The sequence below is a fragment of the Bombus flavifrons genome, chromosome 5 (assembly GCF_040668555.2).
Source record: "Bombus flavifrons isolate JBK064 chromosome 5, iyBomFlav1_principal, whole genome shotgun sequence".
NCBI classification, from domain to species: Eukaryota; Metazoa; Arthropoda; class Insecta; order Hymenoptera; family Apidae; genus Bombus; species Bombus flavifrons.
In genome coordinates this window covers 11,546,198-11,559,780 of record NC_138446.1, presented here as the reverse complement: position 1 = coordinate 11,559,780, position 13,583 = coordinate 11,546,198, and the positions used below count along the sequence as shown (strand labels likewise).

The 13,583-nt window shown below is 30.9% G+C and overlaps 5 protein-coding genes and 1 non-coding gene across 7 annotated transcripts; 4 read left to right on the top strand and 2 right to left on the bottom strand.

The window, feature by feature from the left end:
* The first annotated feature begins 132 nt into the window (after window positions 1-132).
* FLASH (FLICE-associated huge protein) lies at window positions 133-4,000 on the top strand. The gene is made up of 3 exons (XM_069112369.1): window positions 133-340; window positions 467-660; window positions 729-4,000. Exons 1-3 carry the CDS (start codon window positions 278-280, stop codon window positions 3,562-3,564), a joined length of 3,093 nt encoding a protein of 1,030 aa, XP_068968470.1. The 5' UTR covers window positions 133-277; the 3' UTR covers window positions 3,565-4,000.
* An 848-nt stretch (window positions 4,001-4,848) lies between these two features.
* LOC138179526 (novel acetylcholine receptor chaperone) lies at window positions 4,849-8,047 on the top strand. The gene is made up of 4 exons (XM_069112380.1): window positions 4,849-4,972; window positions 6,094-6,232; window positions 6,397-6,503; window positions 6,592-8,047. The coding sequence occupies exons 1-4, from the start codon at window positions 4,862-4,864 to the stop codon at window positions 6,703-6,705; spliced, it is 471 nt and encodes a 156-aa protein (XP_068968481.1). The 5' UTR covers window positions 4,849-4,861; the 3' UTR covers window positions 6,706-8,047.
* On the bottom strand, window positions 7,435-10,067 carry Vta1 (vesicle trafficking 1). The gene is made up of 5 exons (XM_069112373.1): window positions 9,910-10,067; window positions 9,410-9,639; window positions 8,882-9,316; window positions 8,512-8,679; window positions 7,435-8,322 (listed from the first exon to the last, which is right to left on the bottom strand). Exons 2-5 carry the CDS (start codon window positions 9,516-9,518, stop codon window positions 8,171-8,173), a joined length of 864 nt encoding a protein of 287 aa, XP_068968474.1. The 5' UTR covers window positions 9,519-9,639; window positions 9,910-10,067; the 3' UTR covers window positions 7,435-8,170.
* LOC138180471 (U6 spliceosomal RNA) lies at window positions 8,374-8,484 on the top strand. Its single transcript, XR_011173317.1, has one exon. It is a non-coding gene; the product is annotated as a U6 spliceosomal RNA (small nuclear RNA).
* A 271-nt stretch (window positions 10,068-10,338) lies between the features above and the next one.
* mRpL46 (mitochondrial ribosomal protein L46) lies at window positions 10,339-11,918 on the top strand. Its single transcript, XM_069112377.1, has 4 exons — window positions 10,339-10,540; window positions 10,671-11,018; window positions 11,095-11,237; window positions 11,321-11,918. Exons 1-4 carry the CDS (start codon window positions 10,480-10,482, stop codon window positions 11,591-11,593), a joined length of 825 nt encoding a protein of 274 aa, XP_068968478.1. The 5' UTR covers window positions 10,339-10,479; the 3' UTR covers window positions 11,594-11,918.
* Window positions 11,793-13,529, bottom strand: LOC138179522 (18S rRNA (guanine-N(7))-methyltransferase). Of its 2 annotated transcripts, XM_069112374.1 has the most exons (6): window positions 13,385-13,529; window positions 13,065-13,298; window positions 12,962-12,999; window positions 12,686-12,864; window positions 12,177-12,603; window positions 11,793-12,084 (listed from the first exon to the last, which is right to left on the bottom strand). In XM_069112374.1, exons 2-6 carry the CDS (start codon window positions 13,101-13,103, stop codon window positions 11,940-11,942), a joined length of 828 nt encoding a protein of 275 aa, XP_068968475.1. In that variant the 5' UTR covers window positions 13,104-13,298; window positions 13,385-13,529; the 3' UTR covers window positions 11,793-11,939. The 2 variants fall into 2 exon arrangements, with proteins under 2 accessions (XP_068968475.1, XP_068968477.1); XM_069112376.1 differs by lacking the exon at window positions 13,385-13,529 and having other exon boundaries at window positions 13,065-13,360.
* Between the last annotated feature and the right edge of the window lie 54 nt (window positions 13,530-13,583).

Here is a 13,583-nt window from a genome sequence, read left to right as displayed (position 1 = left end):
TTTATATGCACTGATCGTGCTGAAAAACAGATATTAAAACGGTATTAGTTGAAGTTCACTGTTCACTATTCGTTAATGTCGACACTAACATATCTCACAATGATCAAGAAATATAAGAAGATACAGATGAGATACGTGTCCTTCAGTGGACATCACACTAAATACATGTATATGTAAGATCCACCTCGTGACGTGACTGATAAAAATGGGGAAATTATATCAATAATAGAATATGTGTTTTCAATCAAAATTTTTATTATAGAAATCAGTAAAAAGCATGGAGGATGATATTGATATTTATGAAGATTTGCCAGATTTTGGAACAGAGTTCCATCAAAACGTAAGTATTACAAAATATAATCTGGTTGCACTTTAAGGTTAGGTTAAGTTATACGTTATTATTATATTATATCGTATAAAGTACGGTGAATATAAACAACAAATTTTATATATTGTACTATTTCAGTTTGTGTCAAATAACGGAGAAAATATTGTGGAGGAACAAGCAAATTTGAAAAAACAGATTGCAGAACTCACAACAAAATTAGAGAATTTTCAAAAGATTAATAAAAATTTGGAAAATAATTTATTTTCATTATTGAAAACTGCAAAAGCAGAAATTGCACGGAAGGATAAGATGATAGATGAGTTAAGAAAAAAGTGAGTAGATTTAACTGATAATTTCCTAACATTTTAAAAATATATTCTACATGATATAATTATTACAGATTAGATGATATAACATTCAGAAGGAACATGCATTCTAAAAAAAATGACTATGTCAATCATAAATCTAATGTTTGTGAGACTGTAGTAAATATATATCACAAATCAACTGATATTTGTTTTCCTGCTGATGAAAATGGCACTGAAACGTTGGTAGCAGACAGTTTGTATAGTCAAAGCAAGGATCAACAAAATAAGTCTACCTTAGTTCCGATCACTGTCTTTGGTGAACGACTGCTTAAAAGGATGATAGATGAACAGAATTTAGAAAAGAAAGATAAACAATCGAATAAGTTAAGTAGCAGTGATAATGATAATAAAACCAGTAAAGGATATGTTGTTGAAAGTGACAAAGAAAATGGTTTCTTAAGCGACATTAACTATTGTAATATAAAAGAAATTCAGTCTCCTACAATTACGCAATATAAAGGAGGCGAACATGTAAAAAGTCCTTTAACAGACTCAAGAAGTACAATAAAAGATCTTCAATCAAACAATAAAAACGAGATGAGTTCTATATTTCAGCGAAAGCCAATATTTACCAATAGTACAACTCATACAGGGAAGAGAGCAAGTGAAGAAACAAGCAGGCACATTCATGTGAAACGAATAAAATCTAGTGAAGTAGAACATTGCTTTGAAACAACAAAAAAAGAAATAGATAATAACATCTCTGAATCTAAGGAGAAATCCATGCTCCTTCTGTATACCAACTCCACTCATTCTAAAGAAAAAGAGCATAACATAAAAAGTTTAGAATACACTCGCAATTCGAACACAGAACTGAAAAAACATGGATATTTGGTTGACGATGCAAATAGAGAAGACGAGAAAAAAGATACGAAAAATAAGAGGAACCTATTATGTGACAGAAGAGATATTAATGAACATTCCTCGAAACGACGCAACAAGCCTGCCCAAAGTGCAACATCTATTTTAGATAAGAAAGAAATAAGTTATCGTTGTACCGAGATTTTTGAGAGAGACAATTATCGATCCAATCATAGTGAACATCGTAGTCATAGAGATAAGCAAAGAGAATATCATCGCATGGATGATCATCGATCACGTGTGAGGTCAACACCGTATACAAAATCAAACCGGGAAGACAAATACGGAAGAAATCAATATAGCAAGCAAAGCATTTACGATGAAAAGTTTGAGAAACGTTATAATTTTCGAAGCACCGGTGTGACAGACAAGTCCAAAATCTCTAAGAAAGATTCCAGCAATGTCCGCGGAACGAAGCATTCTACTGTTGATCGAATTTCAGCAGGCCAGAAATTGGATGATATAAAAAAAACTCAAAATTATTACAACGAACACGAGTCACGAAAAATACGGTTAAAGAATGTTGATAAATCGATTAAACGATACGATGAAGATAAACACGATGAACATAGCAAATGTTCATATCGTAAGATCAATGCAGAAAATTTGATCGAGCATCCAAAATATTCAGTTTCAAGAGGAATCAGTAGAAAAGATGTTGAAATTACACAAACAGGAGATGAGTTGGGAATTGACGATGAATTACGGAAATATGCCAATGAAGAATTAAAAAATTCATTCATAGATTTGGAAGATGGTGAAATTTCAAATAGTTCAAATAATAGTTCACTTAAAGATGCGGACGATAAATGCGAAGGATCGAAAGATCGGCAAGATACCGGTAAAGAACTACCGGAAGATCTTCCTTCCATGGTAAATAATACGTCAATAAAGAATCCGATATACAATACTGTGAGAAATGAAACGGTGGAGAAATTAGAAATGCCTTCCGATACTCTACAAACAATTCCAATCTCAGATACCAACATCACATGTATTCCAGATAACGAAAGTCACAAAAATAAAGAGAGTATCGAAAGCGTAGAAAACGTGGAGAACATTGAAAAATTTATTCGCGATTATGCACCCACGTGCAATAAAATGCTGGAGAACATATCAGGAGCGTCGAATACCATTCACATTTCCAATGACTCGCAATTAAAATCAACGAAAAAGGAAGAAAAAACAGATGCGCTAAATGCTTCACCAAAAAAAATTATTCTGTTCAGTGAAAATCATCAAACGGATAAAAACGTTATCGATGTCGTCACGTCAAACGAAATCAATGTCGCCAAGGATGACTATACTGCAGAGACAGTCTTTGAAATGACGTCTTTGAAAGATGCAAAAGAAGATTGTGTCATACTACAAAAAAATGACAGCATTGAATTAAATTCCTCTGAATTAACGAAAAATAATTGTTTGTCAAACGACAAAATGGAACAAACATCGGATCAGTCAGAAGCTCAGGATAAATCGTTGGAGAACACCCTAATAAAAAACTGTGTTATTTCCGAAACGTCTAAAGGGACGGAATTCAAGCAACAAAATAATGATACTAGCATGAGTACCGCTGATCTTACCAATGATGATATTAGGAATAATTACGATAATTCCAATAATCGTGATGAAGGCAAGATTAATCGAAATAGTTCCAAAGATGTGACAAAGATAATGAAAGACGAGTGTGAAAATATAAATGTTATAACGGGAACAACGCGAGAAAGAGAATGTAGTAAATATGCAGGAAAAACAGAAGAGATAGAATTAAAGGAAATTAAAAAACCATTAATAAAAGGTACAAACGACGACAGACGCACGAAAATTTCGTCGATGAATGTTCAAGGGAAGATTGTTGTGTTCGCGCGTCGCAAGAAGCCCGTTTGTTTAGCAAACAGTAATGCAAACATGACTGTTCTCATAAATAACAAACATAATCATAGTGTCGATTTATCCATTACAAATATTGTAAAAACAAATGGTCATGGTATGGCAAACACGAGTTGATCAATCATTAAAGCTACAAATAAATAATAATAACAGCAGTAATATTCAAAAGTAATAATGATAACGTTAATGAGCATTGATCATTATTACTCATTTATTATTCTTACCATTATGACGATAATATTAATAATGAGTTGAATAGTACATTCATATATTGAGGAACGTGATTCTTTCAAGATAGAAATACACAATGCGATTACTCGAAATGTTTACATTCGCAAAAAATTAATCAATACATAAAAGTAGCGTCATTATTATCAGAGAGGATGCTATATAAACTTTTGTAAATAATGCATAAAAAATATAATGTACATGAAATAACAATTTTCGCTTCTAAATGGTTGTTTTATATTTTTACGATATATTGATGTATATTCTAATGTAAAGCATAGGATTTTTTGTCGAACAGTGTTAATTAAAATAAATTTCAATCAAATTGCCTTTTACCTTTGGTTTTTCAATGTAATTTACAAATTCGATAATACGAATTGATGCATTTGCAAAATTCAGAGTGATAGACTGTCACACTAGCGAGATTAGCGAAGACAGCGAGAGAAAATATATGCAACACTGGTTTCTTTCGTCAATAAATCGTACGATATTTTATCTATTTTATCAAAAGAATACGTTTCGTTATTCTAATTCGTGTCATTGCACCCTGCTCAAACTGTAATTGGGATCTGTGAAGAGACAACAGAGATTGCATATTATAAAAGCACGAGAGGTACTAGTTAAAATTACAATAGCCTATGACGATTATACGACGTGTCTCTAGAAAGACCACCACCAATTACATTGTAAGAAAGAGGGTAACGGCGACGCAGTGGGTCGCGATACGACACGGCGAGACGCGACGTGACACGACGCACTGCGTCCTAGTATCGCACACGTTATGCGCTGTCGCAGTCGGAATAGGCCAAATCAAACCGAAAGAGAAAGAAAAGAACAAGTATGAACATTGCTACTATATCGTGTACATACATAGTATCTAATTAGTACTAAGTACGACTCGAATAATTGTTTGAAACATTATCGTTGAACGAATATATTTATAAACTCTGTAGATATGTATAGTTAAAAGAAAAATAGGAGAAAGGCAAAAAAAGAAAATAAATAAAAAGGAAAAAAAGAAAAAAGGAAAAACAGAAGAAAAACAGAAAAAGACAGTTTACCGAGATTGCACGAGTCGCGCGTAACGAATTCGCGGCTACGAGTCATTCGTCCAGTCTAGATTCCGAATCGATTCCTCCGTACGTCTAACACGTTCGTGTCGCTAACGGTGTTCAGCTGTCGAATTATGGGCTCGATCGTCCTAAAGTCTCTCTCAGTTCTTCTTGGGATATTCTTCGTTTTCGTCGGTACTATGAAGCTGACTTCTCATATTAGTAAGGATCTTCATAAGGACTTGGTGAGCAGTTGCTCTATAATTATGTAACAATTCACCCTACTCTCATGTTCAATTGACATTCAATCGGGATTTTCACCCTCGTCTAACATTCATTTTTGTTTTTCATTTGTCTTTGAAATATCACTCTTTGTTATTTTTATTCTCAGTGATCGTTGTATCATGTAAAACATTCTTATTTTCACCTTTTCCCTTCTGGTGTGTCTAGCCTTCGTCTGTTAGACGCACCGCGTGTTAACTATGCGTTGTTATGACAGCCTGTCAACTTTATCAATCATTCCTTCTATACCCTCTGTTCTTTTTAACATTTACTCCTTCTTTATTTTCTAATGACAATTAATATTTCGCTCTCTATTTAGATATTCAAAATATATAACAATAGACTGTTTAGTTTCTGCAATTTTTATGTATCAAATAAAAAATACACGTGTTTTTATACATCTACGAATATTTCTTATCTTTCCTCTTTTTTTTACGTTTTATGTTTCTTTATATAGATATTTGTTTATCTTTTCCATTTTTGTTGATTTCCTATTTCTTACATAATTTTTTAAAATTTCAACAAAAATACGCAACAGAAAATACAATGAAAAATAAGCAAAGAAAATTAAGGGAAAATATGAACCTATAATAGTTTTTGTGTACAAATTCGGAAACGAAACAAGAGGGACGAAGGAAGAGCTTCAGATTTTATCAAAAAATGTAGTCAAATGCCCGTTATTAATAAGTGTTTATTTCATATCGTTATTTAAGTTTCCTTCGCTTCTATATTCCCGATAAAGTGATAAAATAAATTAATATTGTGAAAGTTCGAGTATCCGAAATTTTTTTGAAATGTGATGAAAATTGAATTTAATTCGCTCACTTCGATGAATCTCGTTAGAAGATTATTTTCGTCCCTCGTTGTTACCCAATGTCCAAAGTTATAGTAAACTATCAACCAACCGCTTGGTGACGCGCCAAAAATATTGCTTCAAGTGCCAGCATATGTTTACCAGGTTGAAATTGTGACAATTTTCTTCATAAGAACGTTTCGTTCTTTTCTCAACCCGACTCGTCCCTCCACCACCATTTCTGTGTCTGTTACATGAATTAATTAGTTGATTTTTTTATCATGTTCACAGAGAAAAGAATATGTGAAATACGCAAAGGTATTTCCACTGTCCGGTACACTGGACTTTAAAGTACCAAGTAAATGGTACAGAAGAGTTGTCGGATCGCTTGAAATTATTTGCGGACTCGCAATGGCTATAGTTCCAAGTCGTAAGAGAACATTTTTTTTTATACAATTAAAATAATATTTCGTTCCGCTTTCCTTTAAAATACACGAATTAGCTGCATACACTAGCATTAGGGTAACTTTCCCTCTTGGAAACATTACCTCAACTACGTATTATCTGCTTTGTTTTCTTCTCGATTTCTTTCAGACAAAATAAAAAATGCATCGAACGCGATATTACTGTTATTGATGTTAATGGCTGTGTACTCTCACTACATGGTAAATGACAAGTTTGAAAGGATTGCACCAGCACTGGTAAGATTAAAATAAAATTTATAAAAGAAATCGATATATTAAACAGAACAGATAGTTATAAAAATATAATTATATATTTGCTTTTTAGGTATTTTTTTTCATGCTAACAGGCCGACTAGTAATAGATTGGCAACTTAGACGAGAGGATACGCAACCGGTAACGGCGAATGGTGTAGATGATAAAAGTAAAAAACAAGATTGAATTCGAGATTCTTATATGTATTCGCACGATTAAGACTTTGGTTATCAAGTCAGTTATCGCCTACGTACCACGTAATAATCACGATGAAATAATTTTCCATACACGCAACAAAGAAGTATTTCGTTCGATCTTTAATTCCTTATGCTCCGCGATATTAATTTTGTGTGTATGGTTTCTTACGTCTCATATCAAATGCTCTTTTTCAAAGTTATGCTTCAATCTTATTACGTTTCATCACGAGCTACTTTTTCGTGCTGACAGCACTCGAATTTGTTCAAAGCATTCTAAATCTCGAGTACCTCGAGAGCTATGAATTTCTATCATTATTAGTCAACATTATAAGAAATTAATCAACGGCAAAGAATCATGAAATATTAGCTCAAGCACAAGGTATTAACTGCCAATTGAATCAATGTGTTCTCCTTGATATCGTATTAAGATGTAAATGCCCTTAGACGATAACTAAAAGAATATCGTTGCAGTGTAATGCACATGCGTGTTTTCTTCGCATCCATACTTTTACTTTTTTTTTAAAGAAAAAAGCACGTATTTTCACAAGAGCGACTAAAAATGTACAAATTAAAAATTACTCGTACAAACAGTTTAAGCAATACGAACGCACTTCCTATTATCAGCGATTAAAACTAAACCACTATCGTAAGATGTATAATTTTTTATTTAATTAAAGATGGTTTGCTGATATCTCTTTGTTTTATAAGAAAAAATGTATTTGTTTTTTCAAATATTAAGTTTACAATCGACAGAAATAATTGAATTAAATAAAGATACCTACGAGGTAATATGAAAATTAAAATAGCGAAGAAACACGTGGTAAAGCACACTCACTTGTATGTACAATAATACTTTTATTACAAAGTATTAAAGTATTAATTACGTGAAATGGTACAGAAACCATTTATGAATCTGGCGCACCCACACATTCACCCACACGCGCGCGCGTGCGCGCACTCGCACAGACACACACGGAACTAAATCAGTTTAGACATTTGACTACGATAGAAAAGAAATTCATTTTCATTGCAATTCTCATTTTACCAAGATCCATTCTGAACTTTTAATTATCTTTTTTTATGTGAAAATCTTCTTTATAGGTTCACTAATGTATAATAATTTGTTTTGTGATATTAAAATTTGACGATATATATATATATACATATATGTATATTCGAAACTACAATATCAATCATTACAATAATACAAGTTTAAATAATAATATCGATTTTATACGCCTCTACAAAACAAATTTATATTTCAAAAATATGTTTAATTTGGTGTGGCTGTAATAATGTGAACAATTCAAATAAATAACTTATCATTTTTACTTTTGCATTAATTAAATCATAAATATTCGTATCTACTTTATTGTTTAGAAGCAATAAAATTTATCATTTATCAGATTAGATGAAATAATCCATTTCATCAACATTTTCAAGCTTAGTTTTGATCATTCAAGTTCTTGACCAGTGGTTAAGAGATGTAAAGCCTTTCGAAGATTCAATACAGTTGTAGGCACATCGTCGTAATTTAAAGCACTTCCAGCCCATTTAATAAATTTTTGTGCTTTGCCAATTTGCTCCACTGACAATTCAACTCCACCTGTTAAATATGTACAGTTAACAAACGCAAATACGTAATAACATAATATTGGTACTTGATTCAGCAGTACATATATGTACCAAAATTGGAATGATACAAAGAAGATTAGCATGGCCCCTGTACAAGGCTGACATGCGAAGTCGTGAAGCGTTCTATACAATTTAGTTGAATTACTTTCTTTCAATATACCTTCTGTTTCCATAAGAGTTTTGCAATCTTTATTGCCAGAAGACCATTTGTCGATATTGTCTTTAATTGTTGTACCACGTACTGCGTCAGGCGGGTTAGTATCACGGGTACCAACTAATTCATCTGCGTTTAATGTATCATCTTCTTTTGCCTCTGTTATTAGTGAATCTGTAATGAAAAAGATGAAATAGAGCAAAATGATAGAATTTTGTTGTTGTATTAAAATATAAGCCTTTGTTGTTACACAAAGAAATAAATATATTACATAATTGTAATGCAAACATACATATGCATAAGTATTTATATATGTACATATTTTTTCTGAATATAAAGTGCATATGTATATACTATTATTTATAGTTTTCTTTACCTTCTTCCATATTTTTATTCAAATCATCATTCTCATTACCCTCTTGCATGGGTCCTGGAATTGGTGTTTCACCATTCTTCAAGCAGTTGTGAATATATGCAGCCTTCCATTTGGCATATTTCCTATTTTGTATAGCTTCTTCAGTTAGCTCTCCAAACACAGTTAATACATCATAAAGTAATCCAGCTGTAAAAAAGCTTTTTACTACGTTCTTTTCAAAATTAGCAGCTCTGTCATTTTTATCTGCATAAAGAAATAGCTTCAATGCCCAATTCTCTAAATGAGCCTGGGCAGCTACATCATTTGTAATAGCTTCATTATCGTGTAATTTCTTTTTAGTTTTTTCTAACCAATCCATTAATTCCATTAAAAAATTTGTTTCTTTTGCAGTTTTGGTTGATAACTTGAATCCTGTTTGGAAGGCATACACCCGACCTGTGACAAAAATTCATAATTCCACTTTTAAAGTGATTTTTACTTGTAACAATTATTCTTTATACGCAATTTAAATTAAAACTAAATACATACACCAATAACCAACAACAGGATCTCGTTGGTCATGCTGTGATGCTATCTTTAGATACTGCTGTATATTTTTCAAAGGTAGTGGTATTTCTGGTAAATCTGGTCCAATCATGATGATCTTTATTTTATGTAAATTATGCTTTTATTTTTTGTCTTTTATTTCAAAATCCTTACGATATGGATTATATACGTCCTTTAAGACATATATTCAACTTATACCAAATCAACATCAACTTCATGTGAAAACAGAAAAGAATATTTATGTTATTGTCAATCATGTAAATAAATCAGCTAGTGCTCATATTATCATTATAATATTAATCATACTATATATATTAATAATATATTATAATTAATATTATATTTGGCGAAATACTATATTTTTTAAGCCTTTGTTCATAGTCGTTTATATAAAGAATCAGGAGTCATTAAAATAAGAATAATAACAATAATAGAATGATAATAAGCGGATTTTTTGTTTCAAGTAAATCTGGACAACTTACTTCTTGATTCTATGGTGATAGTTTATTGTAAAATGCAGTAATATTTATCAATTCTTTTCATACGTTATATTGTAAAATTGATTGATATCATATCGCGCAATAGTGTTCATAAAATAGTGTTCAAGTCAATACTTGGAAGAAGAAGTTATGATAATAACATGAAAGAATGCACTTGATGTATATATGTTGTTTATTTTTATCATTATATTAAAACAAATGTCAAACTTTCACTTTTGTGAATAGGGATATGCTTATGTATATCTCTAATTTCTATGCTTTTGTACCGTGTTGTTTCTGTTAAAGAAAGTCCTTTGAATAATATCGGATTGTCAATGAAATTAGGAAAATCATGAGAACGCGACATAAGTTATAACAGCTATAGTATCAGCTGGTATTGTGATCACTGTATCAATTACTTTATAATTTAAAAATCGTAGTTGTCGGTAATGCAACATTACTGCATATATATATAGTTTTGTGAAAGTTTCTACTACTATTTGTTATTTATTTATCTTTATTTTTTAATTAAAAAATATACTTTTAACTTTTCTTTTCTCAAAGTATGGAATAATGATGTTTAGAAGAATTTTAACATTACGCACATCGAATGGTTTATCTTTTTTAACACCAGGTAATTTTAATGTATTTTAATTTGTTATAGCTGTATTTATTATTTAAAATGTTTTTTATAAATTGATCGAATATATTTTATTGTCGTACAATCTTATTAAGCCATCCTTTAAAGAAAACCTTTGACATAGGTATTTCATCAACATCTAAGGTTATATTTCGAACATTATCAGAGCAAGAAGACATAGACGTTGTAGAAAAATGGGATTTATTAAGTGCTGTTTGCTTAGAACGTCATCCAGTAATTACAAAACCCATGCTAGATATAGAAGCAAGATACCAAAACATGCTACAACAGAAAGAATATGAAAACAGTATGATATCAGACTTTGAAATACGAAAACAAAAGGACAAACATCAGAGAACACAGGCATCTGATGGAAAAACAGATAATATTATTTCTAAGGAAACAATGCAAGACATTGAAGATTCTTGGGAAAAAGAATTCAAAAACTTTAAATTTGCTCCAAGAATAAGTGGTATGTATCTATGTATGATTTTATTTTTCTAAATGGTAATTGTAATACCTTCTACATTCAACTTCTGTAATTATAGAAGTTGAAGAAGATAATGCAGTTGTATCACTGAAACGCAAGCTAGATAAAAATTTAATGTTATTAGTAGAACAAAAAGTTGGCAATTCTAATTTCTGGATTCCCCCACAAAGTATAAGAAGACATAGAGAAACTATGATACAAGTAAGAACTACATAACTTTTATTTTTGTTTCACAATCTTTTTTTGTGTAAATACCAACAAAATATTTGTTTCTACCACTTCAGACTGCATATAGAACTGTACAAGAATTGTGCGGAAATAACATCAAAGTACAATTTTATGGCAATGCACCAATTGGATTTTATCAATATAAATATCCTAGAAATATACAAGAGAAAGGCCAAAATGGGGCAAAAATTTTCTACTTTTTAGCAAAATATATAAGTGGAGATATTTCTCCCAATGTAAAGCACTGTTGGTTAGATAGAGAAGAACTTAAAAAAGCTTTACACCCTGATGTTCGCAAAAGTGTGGCTAAATTCTTATTACCTGATTAAATTACTGTACAATATAAGGTAGACAATTTTTAAATACATATATAGAACAAGGAGTGTTAAGTACATATTTGTTTGTCTTTATACAATAAATATTCAAATGGTAAATTATAATTCTTTTACAATATCTATATATTTCTATTATTCTCTTATAATATTTTTCTTCTAATGTATAAATGTTGAAAATGTAGAAGACAAAAGATCTGAAAGAGGTTAAGTTCTTTCTTTTTATTATGAACAATTCCTTTTTGAAGAACAAAGTCAAATATGCCTGTGCCTGTTTAGTAAATAAATGCTTATTCTCTCAAACTAGAAATTCAGAAATGAATGAGGACCAGACTAGTGTTTGTCAAAATCTCCCGCATCTTCTCCTTCCAGTATATTTTGAATCTTCTGGAACTTTCCCTCCTTGTTTTCGACGTCTTTCTTTCTTTTCAATAATCCACTCTTTACTATTCTTCAGATATTTGCCTTTGGTTTTCTTCATCCGTTCCCTGAAGAAACAAAGAGATCAAATTAAATAACAATAATAAAATTAGAAACTGGGCAATAATTTAACATAAATCAAAGCAATGCAGAACTTAACCTTCTAGATGTGTAAGAGACACTTGAGTTAAGTTCATTCACACCTAAAGCTTGTGGAAGAACAGAAGGTCCACCTGTCATTAAAACTAAAAAATATTTTTTTGCTTTAGTACTGTTTGGAAAATCTACAATCACGCCTCCATAAAAGCCTGCTTTTGTTGCTTGTGTTGTAATTAATTCAATCTGTTCGCTATTTTCAGGGTAAAATTGAAACACAGCTCTAGCTGATCTCGACAAACATGAAAACAAGGTAGAAAAAAATTTATATAATCGTCTTGATGGGTCATGTGAATTTTTATCTGCATTACATAACCATTGTAATGCAGAAATACTAATTGCTCCATCAAAACATCCTGCTTTAAATGGCATTCCTTGGCCCATATCTCCTAAAATTAAATCTCCATCTACTTCTCTTTCTAATGCTACACCTGTCGGATACATGTAATGAAAATAGTTAAAATTAAACAAAATATTATCTTATTGAAAGTATACAATTTTCGATATACTTGCCAAGCATTGCTGAAGATATATCGATTCCTATCCATACATGTTCATCTTCCTCAATTACACTGCCACTTAAACCAGAACCACAACCAATATCTAAGAGTAAAGAAGTCTTATCTTCTGGTAGAAGAAGAAGTTCTATGGCCCGTCTACACATTTGATTTTGTATATCTATCATTCGAGAACTATGGAAAACAAGTTTTCAAATATATTTGTTTAAAGTCAAAGGCTATAATAATTAAAAAATATATATATATATATATATATTATTAGAGATCTTACTTTTGCGTATATTTTTGAGCTTCTAACTCATTGTAGAACTGCAATAAAAAAGAAGGTAGATAAAAACATTACTGTCACAATCAATTTAAATGTTTATTCTTACCAGTTCAGGTGGTGCTAGATGTTCTGGACGTCTCGACATTTTATATTCTTATTTAATTATTTTTCGCTATTTTAAATTATTGTTATTATTACTTCAAACCATGTGTCACATCATATTACTGTATTTTCACGTGCATGTGTATATAGTACGTCTTTGAATGATCCAATTGGTTAGCATTAACAAAATTATTTTATTTAAATTTAACCTTTATTTTTACAACATTTACAATAACCTCTGCAATAGATTTCTTTTTAAACTACGATATATAACATTATAATATAATAAAAACAAATTTCAATATAATTTATTTCATTTCGTACCTAACTTTAAATTCGCTGTTAATGTATGTAAAATACAAGTAACTCATATTATAAATATATCTACTCTAGTTAAACCATCACATCTAATCATAAACATTATTAGAATAGATGTTTGACCGACACCATAGAACCATGGAACACTATAACCATCTAGCGGCGGCAGATGGATAAGAAGACAGATTATGTACAATGTTATATT